Source organism: Oncorhynchus mykiss, chromosome 16 (genome assembly GCF_057628025.1).
Source record: "Oncorhynchus mykiss isolate SJ-2025 chromosome 16, ASM5762802v1, whole genome shotgun sequence".
NCBI classification, from domain to species: domain Eukaryota; kingdom Metazoa; phylum Chordata; class Actinopteri; order Salmoniformes; family Salmonidae; genus Oncorhynchus; species Oncorhynchus mykiss.
The window spans coordinates 59,659,151-59,682,578 of record NC_143037.1 but is presented as its reverse complement, the minus strand read 5'-3'; the positions used below and the strand labels follow the sequence as shown (position 1 = coordinate 59,682,578).

Below are 23,428 nucleotides of genomic sequence, written 5' to 3'. Positions count from 1 at the left end.
AGCCTTAGCTTTCCTAACTGATTGAGTATATTGGTTCCTGATTTCCCTGTGGCATAAGATACTACAAATCAGTCAGATCAAACTCTGAAGTAAAAGTGAAGTTCAGCAGCTCCTGATGATCATATTCGATTAATTCCTTCCCTCTAACATGCATGAACTGTAGTAGGCCTAGAAACTTACATGTGCGCACGCACACATACTTGCAATCAAACATATCAATGACATACAGGAAACTATCAATTGTGCTCAAACCATCATTCAAAACTGCTGTTGCCCTATTGAGTACCTTGAGAAATGAGATGTCACTTAGCAATATTCCACACCTTCTAACCACCCTCATCAGAGCAAAAGAGGGGGAGGGAACAGGTGTGTCCAGGTGAAGGTGTAATTACATTTAGCAGACACTCTTTTCCAGAGTGACTTACAGGAGGAGCAAGGGCACATTGACAGATATTTCACCTATTTAGCTCTGGGATTTGAACCAGCAACCTTTCAGTTACTGGCCCAATGCTCTTAACCACTAGGCTAGGTTACCTACCTGATTACCTGAGAAGGGAATAAATGTTCATACAGGGAGACATTTTCATTGGAGAATCACTGAAGAATATGGAGATACTCAAAGCCTTGCGTTACAACCTCTTGGTGAGTACAATGTGTATGTGTAGGGTTGGAATAATCAGTTACCAATTGGTTATTAGTTAGATGGGGCTTTAACCCTGTCACTCAGGCTTAAAGTAAAGTGTACTTCATAAACATTAGACCTTAAACCAAAGTTTTGCAACGGAAGGCAGTGGTCAGTGATAATGTAATACATGAAAATCCTCTACTGTTCATGTAAGAACAAAGAACTTCCATGGTGTGTTCAGTGTTCCGTGAGAAACAGAAATAGAGGTGGTTGTGTGTTACTGCTTAAAGCCATTGCTGTGTATATATAAACACGGCAGTTGCCCTACACAGTGATTGGTGTTTAGTATTTTTTTTAAGATGTCCTTTGACATTGTAGACGATATAGGGTAAGTGCTAGTGTGTAGAAATATATTACAATGACGTATGATAATATATGCCAATAGCACTGTGTATCATTACCAGAATAAAAGAGCAGTGTTGATGGGAACATATTGTGGGAACATAATATTGTGTTCTGAATGGTTTGTCTCTAGTTACTCACTTTCCAGTATAGTTAATGATGTCAATTCGTTATGGAGGGCTGGCAGATATGTCAATTCTATATTAATCAGAACATTTTCTGTGGAAAGAGATGCTATTAGCTGCCATTATTCCAGGGAAAAGAGGGGTGACAGATCAAGGTGATGATAAAGCTGTTATCAGTTCTATTAATGTCGCTATTATGTAAAAGAGATAATGGCTTCCATTTGTTATACAAGACACAGCTTCAATTCCACACTGCTGGGAAAAATATATATTATGCAACGATTACTTAATGGATTCATCTTTCCCAGAAGTTTCCTTTATAAAACAGTAAAATCTTTGTAGGATATAAAAGGGAAATGGAATAAATACATTATCAATCTGAGAACTTGAAAAATCAAACAACACAATAATGTCACAATGTTGGATTGTTTTTGAGAACACTGTGCATTTGATCACTCCTTCCTATCAGTCCAGAAAGACTATTTCCTTCCTCACACGGCTCCCTGCAGAGAATGGCCTGAGAGTAGAGAAAGAGAGAGCGAAAAAATGTTTTTTAAAGAATGACACAACTTGGCTGGCAAAGTTGTTTCCCCACCTCCTTGTTTCCCCACCTCCGTCTATCTGAGCGCCCAGCCAAGATGACCATATTGTGTTTCTACACAAGCGCAGTCGCTGGCACTGTGACAAGCGAGTCTCTGCGTGGCTTATTGCCACACAGGCAGCACGTCTGTGCTCCCCTATTCGCAGGTCACCGCATGCAGAAAGACAGCAGGGAGCTGTTTACTGTACATTCGTGTGGAAACCATTTCATTGATTTATTCTTTTTGGCTGGGACTGGGAGGCAAAGGAATAGTTAGAGAAGAGTTCAGTGCACTTAAACACTTGATACTGTATAGTTATTATGGATTATAGCTTGCACACTAACCAAAGTTTTTCTGGTATTTGGAACAATACCAGGCATGTACTCTCATCCCTATGTCAAAATGTGTAGAATATCAGGAAATTTGCTTTAAACGGCAAAATGAGCTTTCAGCCTTATGAAAAAATTGTAGAATAGCATTAAAAAATGCAAATCCTTCTCTCGGCCCCATGGCAAAATGTGTTGAAATGCAGGAAGCTATTTTCCCAAAAATCTGTTTGGGGGGGCCCCCTGGAGGTAGGTGCCCCGGGACCCCAAATGCATAATTCCAGCCCTGTGCTTATGGTACATTTTCAAACATCAGAACATAGCTTTTGTCCACCAGAACTGAAGAAGACCATTACCCATAGAGCAAGCTATTGAGGAAAGAATGGACAATCATAAGCCAGTTAACTGACTGTAAGGCTTTGTGTTGGCTATAGATCCATAGGGAAACCATTGCACTGAAGTCCTGATGGATATAGACTGTGAAAGTACACACAGTCACAAACACACACACAAAGCTCAGCACTCTAAAGCTGTGATTGCGTACTGCAGCCTGCCAGATCAGCAGAAGGATGCAAAAAGCCTCTCACTATGGGAACAGAGAAGGCTACCCTCGGGGTTGATGAATGTTCTTTAAGACTGTGAAGTAAAGAAGCACACAAACACACACACATCCCCACAGACATATACAGAGTGCATGCGTGCACGAGTACACACACACACAAACACAGTAAAAACTCCTTTTCTCTCTCTCACACACACACAAACACACACACACACACACACACACACACACACACACACACACACACACACACACACACACACACACACACACACACACACACACACACACACACACACACAGACACACATCCCCACTCAGACATGCACACACAGACACAAATCCATTGCTGTCTCCCTACAACAGCCCTTTGCAGAACAACAAAGGGTATTAGTGTTGGTTTTAAAACACCTTCGGTTATGGGTGTCGGACAGCCAAAGCCACCAAGCACTTTCCAGAGAGGGATAAAGGAATTGATCAAGAAAAGAGGGAGAGAGAGGAGGGAAACATGTAGCACTGTGCACTCAGTGGAATGCTAGTTGGCTAATTGCTTGGAGACCAAAGTGAGGAGCAGCGATGGAGAAGAAGAGAGAAAGCAACGCAAAATCGATTGTTGGAACTTTGAGTGATGTCTGATGGAACTCTGAGCTGTCTTCCTACTCCTCTCACCAGGTGTGTGTGTGTGTGTGTGTGTGTGTGTGTGTGTGTGTGTGTGTGTGTGTGTGTGTGTGTGTGTGTGTGTGTGTCACACAGGTCAACCGTGTCAGACAGGCCTCACCCTCATTCCAGCGGATCAATAGTAGGGATGAAGAGAATCAGGAAAAAGATTTTGAGATTGTCGAAGTGGACAGTCTTCATACACAAAGACGGTGCCTTTCAGACAGGCAGGATTTAGACTACCTCAGCTCGGAGGACCCAACGAAGCCTGAGCTCACAGACCAAAGCAGCCTCCTTCACATTGGTCAGCTATGTCAGGTATGACTTCCAGCTCTCAAAGACAGTTATGTTTGCCTGCTTCCTAGTGGCCAAATTCAGAAGTTAACCAAATGCAAGTGACACATAACAAAATATGCTTGGTGATGATAACTGCAATGCTTGACTTGAGTACTTAGCTTGACATAAATATGGCTACAACATTGGTTTGGTCAACTGAGCAACTACATGTTAGTATATTAACACTACAAACAATGCCAAACTATATACTAATGATGAGTTCAAGACAACTGAGGACTGAAAAACCTAGGTCAAATTATAATGTCAGTGATCTTTAGGTTGGAAAGTCAAAGCTCTACAAATAGGTTTCTCGAGTTTCCGACTTGGAATTCCGACATAGATGACCGTTCAAAACGAATTCTTCCCAGTCAGTGCTCATTTTTATCGAGTTTCCACCCACTGGGCAAAAACTGGTTGAATGTGATAACTGCAAAACTGATTTGATTTGAAAAAAAGTGTTTTACCCAAATGTTAACCTAAATCCAATGACATGGTGCATTTTTTGTTGATTTCACGTTGAATTCAGGTCAGTTGACTTACAACCAAATGGAAATCAAAACTAGAGGTTGAACTGACGTCTGTTCATAACCACGAGAAGTATGGGTGCTAATAATTCAGAATTTAAAAAATTGTGCCTGGCCCTTTAATACTCGGTATGAGTATACCCTTTAATTTCTCCGTATGAGCGGAGAAAAAAAGTCAACAAACAGCACACCCACCCCTAAACATCTTCCTCCAAACCAGATGAAGCAAGACGGTGGATGGTAATTGGAAGAGCGCACTTGTTTGAAATGGAAAAGCGGTGTGGTAGCTTTTGATAAAGAAGGACATCAAGACAAAGCAGCTGCTTTATAATTGGGATGCACTGTTGAGCGCTACATCCCGAGGGTACAGAGATTGTGACAGCCAGTTAAATGGCGTCCCTCGAGAAGGCAAGAACAAGATACATATCAGGAGAACTACAGTATTATCATAAGGAGACGTATACTTGGAATATGGAGAAGGAATGGAGGGAAAAAGAGAGGCAGAGGAGGTCTAAAAGAGAGAGGGAGGAAGAGGGTGAGCTTGAGTCGGTTAAAAAGGGCAGGGAAAAGGGAGATGGTTTGTTAAAGAAGAATGGTAGAAAGTGTAAGTAGAGTGAGCTGAAGACAGGAAGAGAAATGGAAGTGAATGAGGCCAAAGTATCGGAGGTGGTAGGTGTGTTAAAGTTCTCGTAGTCCGAGGCTTGCACCGAGGGTCAGGATAAAGATAAGTATGTGACAGTAGGAGTAAAGTTTTGGGAAAAAAGTGGACCCTTGCCTTTTGGCTGATCCATTTGTGGTTTCAGGGTGGGTGAAAGCAGAGTTGGGTGCTGTGGAATCGGTGAGGGTAACCAGAAGTGGTCTGGTGATAATTGTTTGTGTTTCTGCTGGTTAGAGGGAGAAGGCGTTCCGCGATAAATGAATGGGGGCAAGAAATGTGAATTGTTTTGCTCTCAGGAAAAGGACGCCATTGAAAGGAGGGATTACTAGGGTAGAAGTAAATGTAAAAGTTGACCAACTGAAGGGAAAGACTTCCGGTGTTTGTGATGGTCGTCGTTTGGTGTGACGCACCCAGGGTGGCGTGAGTGGTGAAACATAAGTGTCATTGTTTGTTCTTTTGAGTTTTGATGTTGAGTCTTTGCCCGACAAAGTGATGTTAGGATATTTAAGTTATCCTGTACAAGCTTTTGTGCCGAATACATTACTTTGTGACAGGTTATGGGCATGTGGCAGCTGTGTGTAGGAGGGAGGTTCCTAGGTGTGAGAAGTGTGCAGAAGGTCATTAGGCAAAGGTAGCATTGGGGAAAGTAGTGGTATGTGTCAATTGTAAGGATGCCCATGGGGCTGGGAATCAGAAATGTCCCGTGCAAGAGCGGCAGGTTGAGGTTTCCAGGGTTAGAGTAGTGCAGAAGTTGTCATATGCTGAGGCAGTGAAGAAAGTAGAGGAAGATGGGTCAAGGGGGAGGGTTCCTGAGAGGAGTGGTGTCAGTAGTAGATCTGTACCAGTGCAGAGGGATAGGCCAACAAGAGATATACACTACCGTTCAAAAGTTTGGGGTCACTTAGAAATGTACTTGTTTTTGAAAGAAAAACACATTTTTTGTCCATGAAAATAACATAAAATTGATCAGAAATACAGTGTAGACATTGTTAATGTTGTAAATGACTATTGTAGCTGGAAACGGCTGATTTTTAATGGAATATCTACATAGGCGTACAGAGGCCCATTATCAGTAACCATCACTCCTGTGTTCCAATGGCACGTTGTGTTAGCTAATTAAAGTTTAGCATTTTAAAAGGCTAATTGATCATTAGAAAACCCTTTTGCAACTTTGTTAGCCCAGCTGAAAACTGTGGTCCTGATTAAAGAAGCTATAAAACTGGCATTCTGTAGACTAGTTGAGTATCTGGAGCACCAGCATTTGTGTGATTGATTACAGGCTGAAAATGGCCAGAAACAAATACCTTTCTTCTGAAACAAGTCAGTCTATTCTTGTTCTGAGAAATGAAGGCTATTCCATGTGAGAAATTGCCAAGAAACTGAAGATCCCTTCACAGAACAGCGCAAACGGGCTCTAACCAGAATAGAAGGAGGAGTGGGGTGCACAACTGAGCAAGAGTACATAAGAGTGTCTAGTTTGAGAAACAGACGCCTCACAAGTTCTCAACAGGCAGCTTCATCAAATAGTACCCGCAAAACACCCATCTCAACCTTAGCAGCGAAGAGGCGACTCCGGGATGCTGGCCTTCTAGGCCTTCTAAGATTGGATGTTTTGCATTTATAGCAATGGTTATCAACTGTACTGCAGGGATGGAACGTAAGTCGCAGAAAATTGGGGTCGTGGTGGCAGCTGCAGATGTCACGACTTCTACCGAAGTCGGTTCCTCTCCTTTTCGGGCGGTGTTCGGCGGTCGGCGTTACCGGTCTTCTAGCCATCGCCGATCCATTTTTCATTTTCCATTTGTTTTGTCTTGTTTTCACACACACCTGGTTTTCATTCCTTCATTGCGTGTTGTGTATTTATCTTTCTGTTCCCCCCATGTCTTTGTGTAGTATTGTTTGTTGTAAGTGCTTGTGCATATTGTTGTCTGGTGTGTGACGGGTTTTGTACCCATTCTTTATTATTCTGGATGCCGGTGGTTATATATATATATATTAAACTGCTCCGGTTATTAACCAGTTCTGCTCTCCTGCGTCTGACTTCGCTGCCACCAGTTAAACCATTAATAAGCTAATTAGCTACCACATGTTCTTGTCAAGCTGTCAACAGAGTAGATAGCAAGCAACAAGATATGACAAATAAGTCTAAAAACCTCTTCAGGGCAAATAAATCAGATTTGAACATTCAGATACAAGTTGCATGGCCAGTATTCAGATTTGGATCTGACTTCAAACTACCTACAAAGGTGGTTTGCAATTTGGCTTAAAATATCTGATTCTATGTGGTTTTTGGCTGTACTCACTGCAGAGGTGTGGACTCGAGTCACATGACTTGGACTCGAGTCAGACTCGAGTCACAAATATGATGACTTGCAACTCGACTTTGAGTTGACCAATGAATCGTGACGTGACTTCGACTTGAGCCTTATGACTCGACCTGACTTGATACCATCCCCAAGCCCAAATATAAAAAATTGTGCTATTAAAAAAAGTGTGCAGCGCATCAACTCTTCATTTAACAGATTAAAGTTTGAATCGGACAGCAGCCGATCAAATTGTGCCAGCTGAGAAAAAGTTGTGCGTGGCAGTGTAGAGGAACGTCGGCGGATTAATTCAGATGGAGCCCTTGGAAAGATGAAAAATGATACCCAAAATTATTATTTTCGGATATAAAGACGACGCTGTATCAACAAAAAATGGATTGCAACTTGCAAAACATGCGGGAAGAAAATGGCAGACGGAGGCGCAACAATTTCCAACTTTGTTCGACATTTGAAGCTGCACAAAGAACGGTAGGTCATGGCTAATATAGCAGACAGCAATATATTTTATTACTTTACTAGTGTATCATGTAGGCTAACGTAACGTTAAATCAATGAGCCTCCACACAATCAGTCAGTGTGGGAACGTGATCATTGCACCCAAGATTGAGCTACAACTGACTAGGCAGTTGGTAGCCTAAATCCTGCCTGATGCTACTGCTGTTCCTAAAACCATTGACATACATTAGCCTACTGTAACCACACAGAGAGCGAGAGAGTGTGTGTTTGTGTCTGTGTGTTAAGGTTGAGCAATTGTGTACAAGCCTACATCGTCCGATTGCGCCCCGTAGCGATCCTTGATAGTCGATCACTATGGGGGGGGGGGGGGTCTTTCTCATGGCTACCCAGGTATTTCCATGGAAATATAACGTTTATTTGGAAGGAAATAAATATATAGATATTTTTAAAAGCATTCATGATTTGCGTAAATGTAATATACTAACAATTACTCTTGTTAAAAATATGTAATGGTATTACATTTGGCGAAGAGCACATTATAACTTGTTTAGGACTCGAAACTCAAAGTTTAAGACTTGAGATTTGACTTGATACTTGACGGTCTTGACTTGAGACTTGACTCAGACTTGTCTGTTTTGACTTGGGACTTGAGTGCGAAGACTTGAGACTTACTTGTGACTTGTAAAACAATGACTTGGTCCCACCTCTGAGTGACTGCCAATGTGAACAAGGCTTTAGACTTTTTAATAAGAAATCCAGCCTGGGCCAAGATTAGACAAGCTGACTCGTTAGCTGATTGTCAGCTATTTAGGCATTTGAGAAATAGATGCACTGCCTCGTTTAAACAGGCCAAATCCAACTACTTCCTTAGTGCTATGACAGACTGTTAGTGATCCCTCTAAATGGAAAACCGTTAATTCACTGAAGAGGGGTAATTGCTCTACTTCCCTGCCTAAGCAAGTAGTTTTAGGCTCCTGCATTGTTACAAAAAAAGTTCAGATTTGTGATGCTTTTAATCAGCATTTTATCTCAGCTGGTTTCCTATTTGAAAGTAATGGTGGTCATGCTGGTCTTGGCCAGTCAGTTGACTGTTCTTCCCATGTACAGCCTCCAGTTGCCTCGATGGATGATCATTCAACCTCCCGTGACTTGGGAAATGGTAGTCAGGGTTTTTCTTTTGGGCAACTCACAGAAACAGAAGTTCTTGCTGCCTTATTAGCTATTGACACCAAGAGCTTTTGATACTGTAGTGTAGACCATATTCTTCTGTTGAATAAGCTGTCCTCGATAGGGTTGGGTACTGATGCTTGTCAATGGTTTCATAATTATCTCAATGACACAACTCAAGCCTTCAAGGTAGCTGGGGTCAAATCTGAGTTCCTTGTATTACATAGAGGAGTGCCCCAAGGTTCGATACTCGGCCCACTACAGTTTACAATCTATGTAAATAACATTGGGAATGCTGTAAAAAAAAATATACAAATATATATACACACACATTACCAGTTAAACGTTTGGACACACCTACTCATTCAAGGGTTTTTCCTTATGTTTTTCTATTTTCTACATTGTATAATAATCGTGAAGACATCAAAACTGTGAAATAACAAATATGGAATCATGTGGTAACCAAAAAAGTGTTAAACAAATCAAAATATATTTGAGATTCTTCAAAGTAGCCACCCTTTGCCTTGATAACAGCTTTGCACATTCTTGGCAATCTCTCAGCTTCACCTGGAATGCTTTTACAACGGTCTTGAAGGAGTTCCCACATATACTAAGCACTTGTTGGCTGCTTTTACTTCACTCTGAGGTCCAACTCATCCCAAACCATCTCAATTGGGTTGAGGTCGGTGATTGTAGAGGCCAGGTCATCTGATGCAGCACTCAATCACTATACTTCTTGGTCAAATAGCCCTTATACAGCCTGGAGGTGTGTTGGGTCATTGTCCTGTTGAAAAACAGATGATAGTCCTACTAAACGCACACCAGATGGGATTGCGTATCGCTGCAGAATGTGATGGTAGCCATGCTGGTTAAGTGTGCCTTGAATTCTAAATAAATTACAGACAGTGTCACCAGAAAAGCGCATCCTCCTCCATGCTTCGCAGTGTGAACCACACATGCGGAGATCATCTGTTCACCTACTCTGCGTCTCACAAAGACACGGTGCTTAGAACAAAAAATGTCAAATTTGGACTCATCAGACCAAACAACAGATTTCCACCGGTCTAAAGCTTCTTAGGGATAGGGTCTATTTTTCTCCATTTCCGCCTGACTGACATGCCCAATGTAAGCTGCTTGTTACTCAGGCCCAGAAGCCAGGATACGCATATAATTTGTAGCATTGGATAGAAAACACGTTGAGATTTGTAGAAATGTTAAAATAATGTATGAGACTATAACACAATTGATATGGCAGGCTAAAAATCCAAAAGAAAACCACCAAGAATGATTTATTTTTTGTTGAGATCCCAGGCTCATATAATGGAAAGCTATGAGTCCTATGTAATTCCAGCTCCCAGATTGCAATTCCTATGGCTTCCACTAGATGTCAACAGTCTTTGTTCATTGTTTCAGGCTTGTTTCTTCAAAAACGAGCAAGAATTTTGTGGTTTTGTAAAAGGGTCCTGGTACAATATCAGTCTGTCGGCATGCGACGAAGAGGACGAGCCCTTACTCATTTTACTTTTCTATTGAACATACTTCTTTCCGAATGAAACATTTGTTTATTTACATTTTAGGATACCTGAGGATTACATAGAAATGTAGTTTGACTTGTTTGAACAAAGTTTAGAGGTAGCTTTTTGGACTCCTTTGTTTGCAAGTGGATTACTGAAATCGATGGCGCCAACTAAACTGACTTTTTGGGATATAAAGAAGGATTTTATCTAACAAAACGACCATTCATGTTGTAGCTGGGACCCTTGGGATTGCAAACAGAGGAAGATTTTCAAAAGTAAGTGATTTATTTAATCGCTATTTGTGATTTATAAAGCCTGTGCTGGTTGAAAAATATGTTGATGCGGGGCGCCATCCTCAAACAATCGCAAGGTATGCTTTTGCTGTAACGCCTATTGTAAATCGGGTAATGCAGTTAGAATAACAAGAATTTAAGCTTTTAAATGAATTAAGATACATGTATGATCATAAATGTTTAATATTACGATTGTTTATTTGAATTGAGCGCACTCCAATTTCACAATCTCCTCTGAACAGTTGATGTTGAGATGTGTCTTTTTAATTGAACTCTGTGAAGCATTTATTTGGGCTTCAATCTGAGGTGCAGTTATCCTATGCAGCATAGGTAACTCTGGGTCTTCCTTTCTTGTGGCGGTCCTCATGAGATCCCGTTTAATCATAGCGCTTGATGGTTTTTGCGACTGCACTTGAAGAAACTTTCAAAGTTCTTGAAATGTTACATATTGATTGACCTTCATGTCTTAAAGTAATGATGGACTGTAGTTTATCTATTTGAGCTATTTGAGCTGTTCTTGCCATAATCTGAACTTGGTATTTTACCAAATAGGGCTATCTTCTGTATACCACCCATACCTTGTAAAAACACAACTGACTGGCTCAAATGCATTAAGAAGGAAAGAAATTCCACAAATTCACTTTTAACAAGGCAGACCTGTTAATTGAAATGCTTTCCAGGTAACTACCTCATGAAGCTGTTTGAGAGAATGCCAAGAGTGTGCAAAGCTGTCATCGAGGCAAAGTGTGGCTACTTTGAAGAATCTCAAATATACAATACTCTTTTTTGGTTACATGACTCCATATGTGTTATTTCATAGTTTTGATGTCTTCACTATTATTCTACAATGTAGAAAATAGTAAAGGAGAGGGCAACATTTTCTTGTGTTTATCTACAAAGCACTCATGCAGAAACTTCCAATGTATCTATCATCATTAATTCAATTTAGACTTAGAAATGACCTAACTTGGTCTCAGGCTTGGATATCACTGGAGGCCACTTCGGTCTCCAAAGAGTTAGAGGTAGCCTAGTGGCAGGTAGGCCTTGTGGTTAGAGGCTAGTGGTTAGAGCGTTTGGCCAGTAACCGAAAGGTTGCTGGATTGAATCCCCGAGCTGTCAAGGTAAAAATCTGTAATTCTGCCCCTGAACAGGCAGTTAACACATTGTTCCGCAGTAGGCCATCATTGTAAATAAGAATTTGTTCTTAACTGACTTGCCTAGTTAAATAAAAAATAAGCAGATTTGAGTTTTTTTTGTGCCCTTTATGTGGAACAACTTCCATAGCCCTCTGAAATTAGATGTTCTGGTCCCCCTTGGTCAGTTCAGAGTCATGATTGGAGACCTCTATGTTGATGTTTATATTTCTTTGTTTTGTAATTTTGTATATTGTATGTGTTTGATGTATTTATGCTGTAAAAGAGATCCTAGTCTCAGTATGACTTCCCTGTCAAAATAAAGCTTAAATAAAAAGTTTTATTATATGGAGGTTGGAACCAATGTTATTATTAATGACGCATTACCACCAAACTCCCGTAAACCAGGGGGATTATTTATCAAAGGTGCATGCGCACAAAAAAGACTCTAAACCTTGAGTGCGCCAATTCTCCCGCAAAGGTTGGTATTTATCCATTTAGAATTTGACAGTAAAGTGTGTATCTCCACGCAAATCTCAGACCATACGTAAGCACAACTTCTAGTGATTGATCAACTGTATTGCAAGCAAATACTGTTATTTTGGGGGAAATTGTGGTGTTTAATGCACAGGAATTATAATCATGGTAGGGTAATAAACATTCAAACGTAGGCCTAATGATAAAACAGATAATTTGCCATTGGTGAGAAGATTACATTGCAGGCGTATTGCCTAATATATTTATATTACTTTTATTATATAGGCCTAAATCATAATCATATTTGCAGAGCATGTGTCTCCTTTTCTGACATCTGGTTTGTTCCTGCTACACAACAAATACAATTTATCCATCGCTTTTTGAATAGCCAATCATGCTCGAAAGTAAATAGTCATGTAGTCTATTTAAAATCTGTGCGTCAATCTAAGTAACATAAAAATAAATAAAAAATGTGCATTGGCTGCGTCTACGGGGTGTTTGTCAACCGAGGTAAAGACAGTTTGAAGTTGGATATTCAACGAATATTCGCACATTCAAACCTCAATAGCTTTCAAACCACTTGATCCACAGACTCCAAATAAGTGCCATGATGTTGGAAAAATTGCGCACAACATTGCATTTCACGATTCGGACATTAATTCGCTTTCCAAAGCTAATAAACATGAGGAAATTTGAGCAGCATTTTGTATTCCTAGTTTAATTAGTTAGGGAGTGTAAACAAAGTACAAACTTTTTTTACATTCAAATTTCAATAGCTCCTTGGTCATGTGACCTACTTGACTCAAACAAGGTTAAGAATGTCCACTGACTACCCTTGTACATTGCACACCCTTTGGGTTGTCCATTTTCATTTCACGTGTTTTTACATTCATTTTTCAAAATTTACATTTTCAATAGCTCCTTGATCATGTGACCTACTGGACTCAAACAAAGAATGTCCACGGACTAGCCTGATATATTGCACACTCGTGTTTGAGTACTGTAAAATCACGCAGTGTAACGTACATTTTCATAGTTTTAAATTTCGATAGCTCCTTGGTCATGTCAATTACACATCTAAGAAGTGTGCAGTGGATATACACCCATATTGCATAACCTCTAGTCATATATCTATATTGTTGTACATTAATATTAGTTTGACAATTAAGGGGTTCAGTCCAGGGTTGTGTTTACCCTTTTCTTTAATATTTATCTATAATAATTGGTAGTTCTAAGTACTTATTTTCCCTGTTTTTTTTATTTTGCCACAGTATTTAACAGCGGTATACATAGGAGGCAGATAATATCTCCTTTCATCGTTAATATCAACCATAAAGGAAAAGGGCAAAGTACGAGAGTCATGTTATTAATTGTCCAAAGCAGGGATGGAGGGTGAGCTAGTGAGGTAGGCTGCAGTGGGTTTGCTGGTCAATACATATACTGAACAATGAACCACAGTAATGGTTGCCAGAAAATCAATTAATAAAAATGTAATATTGACAAATTAAACAGATATTGTAGACCTTTAATGTTTTCCAACATGTCAACTTTACTTCAAATAAGTACAAAACATTTCACAGTGTTAACTTTCTCTTTATCCCTGGTTGAATTACATTTCAGAGGCTCTTCAGTGTGGATGGGGTATAGCATACATTTTCAACAACACAGACAGCACTTCCAGTTTGTGTTCTTCACTCTGTTGAACTCTTTTGTCTTCATTCCTAGGCACAGCACATGGAACCACCGTTGGCATGCAAAACATTCAATCCAAAACAAAACAAAGCGTAACACGTTATAAGTAATATCTAATATCAATGCAGTATGATGAATTAGCCATCCATTGTGTTATATCATAACTTGTCTTATATGCCATCACTGTTGTCAAAAGATTATAAACATGTTAAATAAAGTTACTAGGGCCTCCCGGGTGGCGCAGTGATCTAGGACACTGCATTGCAGTTGCTAGCTGTGCAACCAGAGACTCTGGGTTTGCGCCCAGGCTCTGTCGCAGCCGGCCGCGACCGGGAGGTCCGTGGGGCGACGCACAATTGGCCTAGCGTCGTCCGGGTTAGGGAGGGTTTGGCCGGTAGGGATATCCTTGTCTCATCGCGCACCAGCGACTCCTGTTGCTGGCCGGGTGCAGTGCACGCTAACCAGGTGCACGGTGTTTCCTCTGACACATTGGTGCGGCTGGCTTCCGGGTTGGATGCGCGCTGTGTTAAAGAAGCAGTGTGGCTTGGTTGGGTTGTGTTTCGGAGGACGCATGGCTTTCAACCTTTGTCTCTCCTGAGCCTGTACGGGAGTTGTAGTGATGAGAAAAGATAGTAACTACTAACAATTGGATACCATGAAATTGGAGAGAAAAGGGGGTAAAATTCAAAAAAATAAAAACGAATAATAAAGTTACTAACCCAGTCGGTCTTTGGGCCACATCCAGGTTCTTTATCAGTGGCACACATGAAACAGTTGTTGGCTTTGTTGAACTCTGAAATCATAGGTGTCCCACACAACAACAACAACAACAAATTTACATTTACTTTGAATTAAATGTCATTACATACCATGGGCCTCCTGGGTGGCGCAGTGGTCTAAGGCACTGCATCGCAGTGCTAGATGTGCCACCAGAGATTCTGGGTTTGAGTCCAGGCTCTATTGCAGCTGGCTGCAACCGAGAGGCCCATGGGGTGGCGCGCAATTGGCCCAGCGTAGTTAGGGAGGGTTTGGCCGGCAGGGATATCCTTGTCTCACTAGCGACTCCTGTGGTGGTTTCCTCCAACACATTTGTGCGGCTGGCCTCTGGGTTGGATGGGAGTTGTGTCAAGAAGCAGTGCGGCTTGGTTGGATTGTGTTTCGGAGGACGCATGGCACTTGACCTTTGCCCCTCCCGAGTCCATATGGGAGTTGCAGCGATGAGAAAAGACTGTAACACCTACCAATTGGGGAGAAAAGGGGTAAAAAAAATATATATATTTTACAAAATTTAAAAATGTCATTACATACCAGACATTTTTGGTATATCCTCCACCATTTATTTTCGCAGTTGCTCCATGTGTTTTTGTGAAGGTTCTATACCCCATATTGTTGGGGATGTTCTGTGCAACTTCCTTGGCCATCTACACCAAAAAATAAAATGGTTTCTCACCTAATTGTCAGCTAACCAACAGCTAACCATTCATTTATTGAAAATATAACTATCAAACCTGAATTATAAAGACCCCACAGCTGAAGGTGTCCTGCTGCATGGTGTGAGTTATTTCCCCTTCTTTCCACTTTATGTCCACCCAGTCGTCTTTTCCATGGCAGGATCTTCTCATTTTGAAGTATTCTCTTTTTTATGTAAACATAATGGAATTCTGATTAGTTATAGGCAAATGGATACACAAATGGATACACCAAAACTGTATGGTGATTTCTTTATCACTTTAATCTAGTAGAGGTAATTTCCTTTATGCCCCATTCTACACACAGCCTAAATTATAGGCACTGAACCACTTACAGGACAATAATAAAAGTAGCATATAGGATCAAACCCTATCCCAGAGTGAATAAATGTAGAGCATTTGTAGACTTTAAGAAAAAAATATTAAGTGACAGTTTCATCAGTGCGTGCTTAAAGAAAGTCATATCACAAAGACCACAGGTGACAGTGCCCACCAAGTCTATGACAATAAAGAATGAATTGTAAGCACCAAAGTGTGTTAAAGTGTGTTTGTCAAAATAATATCTGAAAATGTCCGTAGTTAAACATAATACTTCTATTTGCAATAGCAATTTATGATATATGCAGTTGAGGAATATTCCACGTACCAACACTACATGTAGGACGGACATAAGACATTCCCACATACAGTATACACATAGAGGCATTTTTCAGCTATGATTTTACCACAGCACAGAACGTAATACACCCTTACAACAATCTACTTTTTGATCTTCTTGAGTTCTTATCTGGTAAACTGCTACTTTGTGTCAAGAAAGAGCCCCACTTAGGGGTTAGTGTACTCCAGTAAAAAAGGTCTGGTTTAGATGAAAAACTATTGCCCTGTGTCCCCGTTCGTATGGGCATGAGAGACTAGTCAGTGGTAGAATTGAGTTGGCACTTTATTGGCCCAAACACCCACAGACCCATAGGGTTGAGGTTACTCATGTACAGTAATTAATAAAAAATAACTAACTAACTGTCCAAGAATAGAATCCAAAGTGTTAGGAAATATTTGTTTCCACAAATACAAAGGAGGATGTCTGTTCTCATACCTCTGGCACTTTAGTCAGACTGTGTAAAAACTTTATGATGGGGTCTGCAACGGAGTGCCCAGTGACTAAGCACCACAGAGACCAATCAGGAGAGAATGCATACAGGTCAAGGGATGTGTCTGTGCCTTTTGGATTACTCTCTCTTTGCAGAGAACCCCTGTGGTTCAAGTCAAGAGCTACCCTTCCCTTTTCAGTCTGCTCTGCGCATGTCTGAAAGTGACAGTCAGCAGCCAAGAGTATTTCACAGTATGTCATAAAAAATTATTACACTTAGGAATGTATGTAAAATGCTAACATGTATTTGATCCAGTACAATGGAATAACTATAATCCACTAAACATTCTGAACCTTGTTTGAAGTCAGGTCACATGACCAAGGAGCTATTGAAATTAGAAAGTTTACACATTTAATGTAAAAATGTGTGAGATGAAAATGGACAAACTAAAGGGTGTGCAATATAGGAGGGTAGTGGACATTCTGAACCTTGAGGTCGGTAGGTCACATGACCAAGGAGCTATTGAAATTATAACGATTGAAAAACATTGAATATTCATGTAAAATTGCGTGATGAAAATTGACAAACTAAAGGGTGTGCACTGTGTAGGGCCACTGAATGTACATTCTGAACCTTGTTTGAAGTCAGTAGGTGATATGACCAAAGAGCTATTGAAATTAAAACATTTAAATAAATAATAAAACAATTGTGCGAGATGTAAATCGACAAAACAAAAATGTGTGCAATGTGTGTCTATGCTATCGGGTTAGCTACAATAAGTCTTGGAAGTTTTAGGAGTAATGGTTAAAGAGCTATTGAAATTTTAACATTTTGATTTGTCACTATGTTGACGGTCCCTAACTGCTGTTTGTGGACTTAAAGAAAACTTCAGGCAACTATCCGTCGACTATCCAACATGAAACTGTCTTTATCTCGGTTGTTTGTCAGACCATGAGACATCCCAGAAATCGGTCTTCCTAAAAAAACGTCTGTAGTGTCCGAACGGTTTGGCCTAAAAAACTATTTTGACCCCATGATGGTGTTTTCCATTTTGCTCAACGACCCCCACAATTGTCATGGGACTCATCTGAAGGTAATCCATACAAACTAATGGAAGTAAGAAGATAGTTTTGTGCCCCCTCTCAACAGCTTAGACTTTTAGAGGGTAAATTATTTAACATCATGTGTAGGCTACAGTGTTGTTGTGAAATAGTAACGCTACATAGCCTATTTAATCTCATAGCCTATTATACCAAGGCAGGAGATAGAAACAGTCATGTGTTTGGGTCATGTTGCATGTGACAGATTTTTCCAATCATTTGTTTACCCGCACACAAATCCTAGAATCTCCACCAAACCAGAATTTAGTGAAAAATGTAAACAAGGTTGATAAAGAGGCCCCTGACACCCAGGGACAGGGCACCACACACCAGCGAGGTGATTGGCAAAAATACGGGAGCAACGATTGGCTGACTGGCTTGTCAATAAATACCCTGGTGCAGCTTTTTTTTCGCATAGATTGGTCAGGTGATTGGTCATGCAACAATTTCAAAGATTTTACTGAGTTACAGTTCATATAAGAAAATCAGTCAATTTAAAAATTCATTAGGCCCTAATCTATGGATTTCACATAACTGGTCACAGATACCTTGTCACAGTATCTCTGTGCATTCAAATTGCCATTGATAAAATGCAATTGTGTTCGTTGTCCGTAGCTTATGCCTGCCCATAACATAACCCCATCACCACCATGGGTCACTCTGTTCACAGCATTAATATCAGGTACTGCTCACCCACACCACGCCATACACGTGAGGCTGGTTGGATGTACTGCCAAATTCTCTAAAGCGACGTTGGAGGTGGCTTATGGTAGAGAAATTAACATTAAATTCTCTGACAACTGCTCTGGTGGACATTCCAGTAGTCAGCATGCCAAATGCATCTCCCTCAATTTGAGACATCTGTTGCATTGTGTGTTGTGACAAAACTGCACATTTTAGTGGCCTTTTATTATCCCCAGCACAAGGTGCGCCTGTGTAATGATCATGCTGTTTAATCAGCTACTTGATATGCCACACCTGTCAGGTGGATGGATTATATTGTCAAAGGAGAAATGCTCACTAACTGGGATGTAAGCAAATTTGTGCACAAAATTCGAGATAAATAACGTTTTTGTGCGTTCTGGGATCTATAATTTCAGCTCTTGAAACATGTGTCACGAACCGGCTTAAAGCCCGTAACAAAGGGAGACAACGTGGAGATAAGGAGTAACAAAATATATATTTATTAACTAATGCAACGAAGGAAAATATACAATGGTGTGTGTAATCAGTAATCAGTAGTGTAAGTGAGTGTTTTGCATGCATGAATGTGATAATGCAGGGTGTTGAAAGGTGCCAAAGCAAACAAACAAAAGGCCACCAAGAACCACAACACAATCTACAAAGCTGTCTGCATGGAGAGAGTCTCCTCCATGAATGTGGAAGAGGTCTATTTATCCTGGGACACACCTGGCCCAGGTGTTTCCCATGTAGCTGACGACCCTCCCAACTCCGCCCACCGGCATCCTAATAAGGAAACAAGAACAAAGAGAAAATACGGCAGACAGAGTGGGAGGGTCGTCACACATGGGACCGACACTTTACATGTTGTGTGTATATTTTTGTTTTAATGTATATGGATGATCTGGATGAACTGCAGAGATCTACAGCTGAGGTTGGAGACTCTGTCCATAGGACAACAATCAGTCGTATATTGCACAAATCTGGCCTTTATGGAAGAGTGGCAAGAAGAAAGCCATTTCTTAAAGATATCCATAAAAAGTGTTGGTTAAAGTTTGCCACAAGCCACCTGGGAGACACACCAAACATGTGGAAGAAGGTGCTCTGGTCAGATGAAACCAAAATTGAACTTTTTGGCAACAATGAAAAACGTTATGTTTGGCGTAAAAGCAACACAGCTGAACACACCATCCCCACTGTCAAACATGGTGGTGGCAGCATCATGGTTTGGGCCTGCTTTTCTTCAGCAGGGACAGGGAAGATGGTTAAAATTGATGGGAAGATGGATGGAGCCAAATACAGGACAATTCTTGAAGAAAACCTGATGGAGTCTGCAAAAGACCTGAGACTGGGACGGAGATTTGTCTTCCAACAAGACAATGATCCAAAACATAAAGCAAAATCTACAATGGAATGGTTCAAAAATAAATATATCCAGGTGTTAGAATGGCCAAGTCAAAGTCCAGACCTGAATCCAATCGAGAATCTGTGGAAAGAACTGAAAACTGCTGTTCACAAATGCTCTCCATCCAACCTCACTGAGCTCGAGCTGTTTTGCAAGGAGGAATGGGAAAAAATGTCAGTCTCTCGATGTGCAAAACTGATAGAGACATACCCCAAGCGACTTACAGCTGTAATCGCAGCAAAAGGTGGCGCTACAAAGTATTAACTTAAGGGGGCTGAATAATTTTGCACGCCTAATTTTTCAGTTTTTGATTTGTTAAAAAAGTTTGAAATATCCAATAAATGTCGTTCCACTTCATGATTGTGTCCCACTTGTTGTTGATTCTTCACAAAAAAATACAGTTTTATATCTTTATGTTTGAAGCCTGAAATGTGGCAAAAGGTCGCAAAGTTCAAGGGGGCTGAATACTTTCGCAAGGCACTGTATATATCTGTCATGATTAGAAAACCAAGCATATTGAAACAGCAGGACGCCCCGAAATGCAGGCTGCAGTTGCACCATTCTCCGTTAAATCAATGCATCACGTATACAGTGGTAAATTATTGCTGTGCTAAATATGCTCCCTATACAAGTCATGATAAATTGCCACATGAATATCAGTGATACAAATAGTAATGTCAGTTTAATTCCCTGTGGTTTCCAGCTAAATGAGCATCTTCCTGCCCGGCTAGAGCAGTGCCCCTGGTCTCTGGTTTACAGCACCCAGAGACACGGCACCAGCCTGGGCACTCTGTACAAGAGCATGGGGGGCATGGACTGCAGCACCAGTACCCTCACTGTCATCAGAGACAACTGTGGACAGGTGAGGAAAAGCTGAGGCCTTTTACTTGCCTAAACCAAGTTTTCCCACCTATGCCATAAGGCTGTCTGGGATTTTTATCCCTTGCTCTGTAACTCTATTTCTTTGTCCTAGGTGTTTGGTGCATTTTGTCCTACTACTCTTCGAATCAGTCTGTCATACTATGGAACAGGACACACATTCCTCTTCTCCTTCTCTCCACAACTCCAGGTGAGATATCCCCATGTCGAGTCTCAGTATCACTGGTTTAGGGCTGGATTCAATCTAACCTAAATTACCAATACTGTATTACTGCATAATGAGTGTTGCTGTTTCCAAACAACAACTGACAACAAGCTATGATCATTGTTTATTTTACAGGTTTATGAATGGAAGTTTAGTAACTCCTTCTTTGTGAAGGGAAGTCCAGACTACCTGGCATTTGGTGGAGGAGGGTAAGTGAAAATAGGTCCTCTATCATTAATAAACTATAACTACTAACTGGGCAAAAACTGGTTGAATCGCCATTGTTTCCACGTCATTTCAACAATAAAAAATCTATGTTATGACGTTGAATTAACGTGGAAAACCGATTTGATTTGAATAAAAAAAATCTTTGACTAAAGGACATTGTCTTTGTTTCACCCAACTTGTAACCTAAATCCAATGACATGGTGAATTTTTCTGTTGTTGATGATTTCACGTTGAAGTCTCATTAGTTGGAAACTCATGTAAATCAAAACTGGACTTTGAAATGACGTCTGTGCCCAGTGGGTAGGGCCCTGTGTTTTGCTTCATCGCGGCACATGACCTAGATTTTAACCTTTAAATGAAAGCTTTTTCATAAAACTGTCCTCTTTTATTTTTATGTCAGATGGTCCAGTACCATCCTCAGACAATTGCTTTCATTTTAGGTCTAATTCTGATTTCTGGAATAGGTGCAAAAGAAATGTTAAAATCCTGATCATGTGACATAATTAACCAAAACCCAGGGCTCTAACTATAATTCAACAAAATATGGAAGTAACTAGTGGTTTAAAGGAGTGCTTGAAAGTTGAGGGATTATGCTCTCTTTTGTTTCTCTCCCTTCCCCCTTCTCCTGCTCTATCATGCTCCCAGGGGTCTCTTTGGCCTGTGGTTAGACGATGGCCTGATCCGTGGGCAGAGCCATAGGTGTGACACATTTGACAATGACGTGTTGTCCTCCTCTGACGACTTCCTAATCAACGACCTGGAGGTTTGGGCCATCTCCTGAGACAAGGGACTGCATGCTACTGCTTACTTAAACGTTATACAACGATTGTGACAGTGGATGGAATTGAAAAAGACTGTACCTCTCATCTGAGGATCCAAAGCATGGCTCCCTGTGCAAGGTGATTCAACTCCATCACCTCAATATTTTCCATTACAAACAGATAAGGCCCCTAACTCACCAGCAATAAGGCCCCTAACTCACCAGAAATAGAGTACTACTGGCCTCTGGTGTTCAATGATTTAGACCATGTGTAATAATCACTCCTCTCTGTTGGCCTTATTTTCTGCTTGGTATGTCTGTATCATTCTGTGGAGATTTGGATTACTTCAGAAATATTCTGCTGGGAGTTAAACAATTAAAGGACAGTCAGATTAGCACAGCTGACTGGTCAATCTCAATCAATAACACATGATTAGGGAAGTTGTCTTTATTGGCAAAGTGCCCAGTGACCGTTGATTTACAACTCTAGAGGGCGCCCTTGTCACAGAGCTCCTTTCTGTCTGGCTCTCTCTCGCTCTGTTTTGCTCTCTCGCTCTCTTTCTATACATTACTTTCAGAAAGTATTTACACCCTTTGACTTTTTCCACATTTTGTTGTGTTACAGCCTGAATTTAAAATTGATAAAAAAATAAATAAAAATTGTCACCAGCCTACATATAATACCGCATAATGTCAAAATGCAATTGTGTTTTTTTATTTATTTTGACAAATTACTTACAAATGTAAAGCTGAAATGTCTTGAGTCAATAAGTATTCAAGCCTTTTGTTATGGCAAGCCTAAATAAGTTCAAGAGTAAACATGTGCTTAATAAGTCACATAATAAATTGCATGTCTTTCTGTGTGCAATAATAGTGTTTAACAACATTTTTGAATGACTACCTCATCTCTGTACCCCACCTATACAAATATCTGTAAGGTCCCTCAATCGAGCAGTGAATTTCAAACAGATTCAACCACAAAGACCAGGTATTAGTAGATGTTGTTTTTTTTTAAACAGACATTGAATAATATTTTGAGCATGTGTCAAACTCGTTCCACTGAGAATTGAGTGTCTGCGGGTTTTCGCTCCTCTCTTGTCTAGGTTTCAATTTAAAACAAAAACAAGCAGACACTAGGCCCTCCATGGAATGAGTTTGACACCCCTACCTTTGAGCATGGTGAAGTTATTAATTACATTCTGAATGGTGTATCAATACACCTAGTCACAAAGATACAGCAGTCCTTCCTAACTCAGATGCCGGAGAGGAAGGAAACCGGTCAGGGATTTCACCATGAGTCCAATGGTGACTTTAAAACAGTTACAGAGTTGAATGGCTGTGATAGGAGAAAATGGAGGATGGTTCAACAACATTGTACTCCACAATACTAACCTAATTGACAGAGTGAAAATAAGGAAGCGTGTACAGAATAAAAATATTCCAAAACATGTATGTTTGCAACAAGGCACTAAATTAATACCGCAAAAATTGTGGAAAAGCATGTGGTGGTTAATTTCTTTATCAAATGAGGAGACAAACTTATCACACAAGTCAGTTATACTTAAACTAAATATTTATTAACTTATTAATAAGGGAGCAGGTCAATACTAAACACATATAAAGTGAATCTATTGAGAGCTCTACGATAATGATGGCTGGACGACGAATCACCCTCAGATGATATGTTGAGAGCCCTGAGACAAATGTACAAAGGTCTTTTATAGCCAAGATACATCCCCTTCAGTCTACTTGACAAAC

At 40.5% G+C, this 23,428-nt stretch overlaps 1 protein-coding gene across 1 annotated transcript; it reads left to right on the top strand.

The window, feature by feature from the left end:
* Positions 1 to 390: 390 nt before the first annotated feature.
* LOC110492388 (TLD domain-containing protein 2-like) lies at positions 391 to 22,504 on the top strand. Its single transcript, XM_021566657.3, has 6 exons — positions 391 to 642; positions 3,375 to 3,596; positions 20,302 to 20,460; positions 20,572 to 20,667; positions 20,818 to 20,891; positions 21,556 to 22,504. Exons 1-6 carry the CDS (start codon positions 562 to 564, stop codon positions 21,689 to 21,691), a joined length of 768 nt encoding a protein of 255 aa, XP_021422332.1. The 5' UTR covers positions 391 to 561; the 3' UTR covers positions 21,692 to 22,504.
* Positions 22,505 to 23,428: the final 924 nt, after the last annotated feature.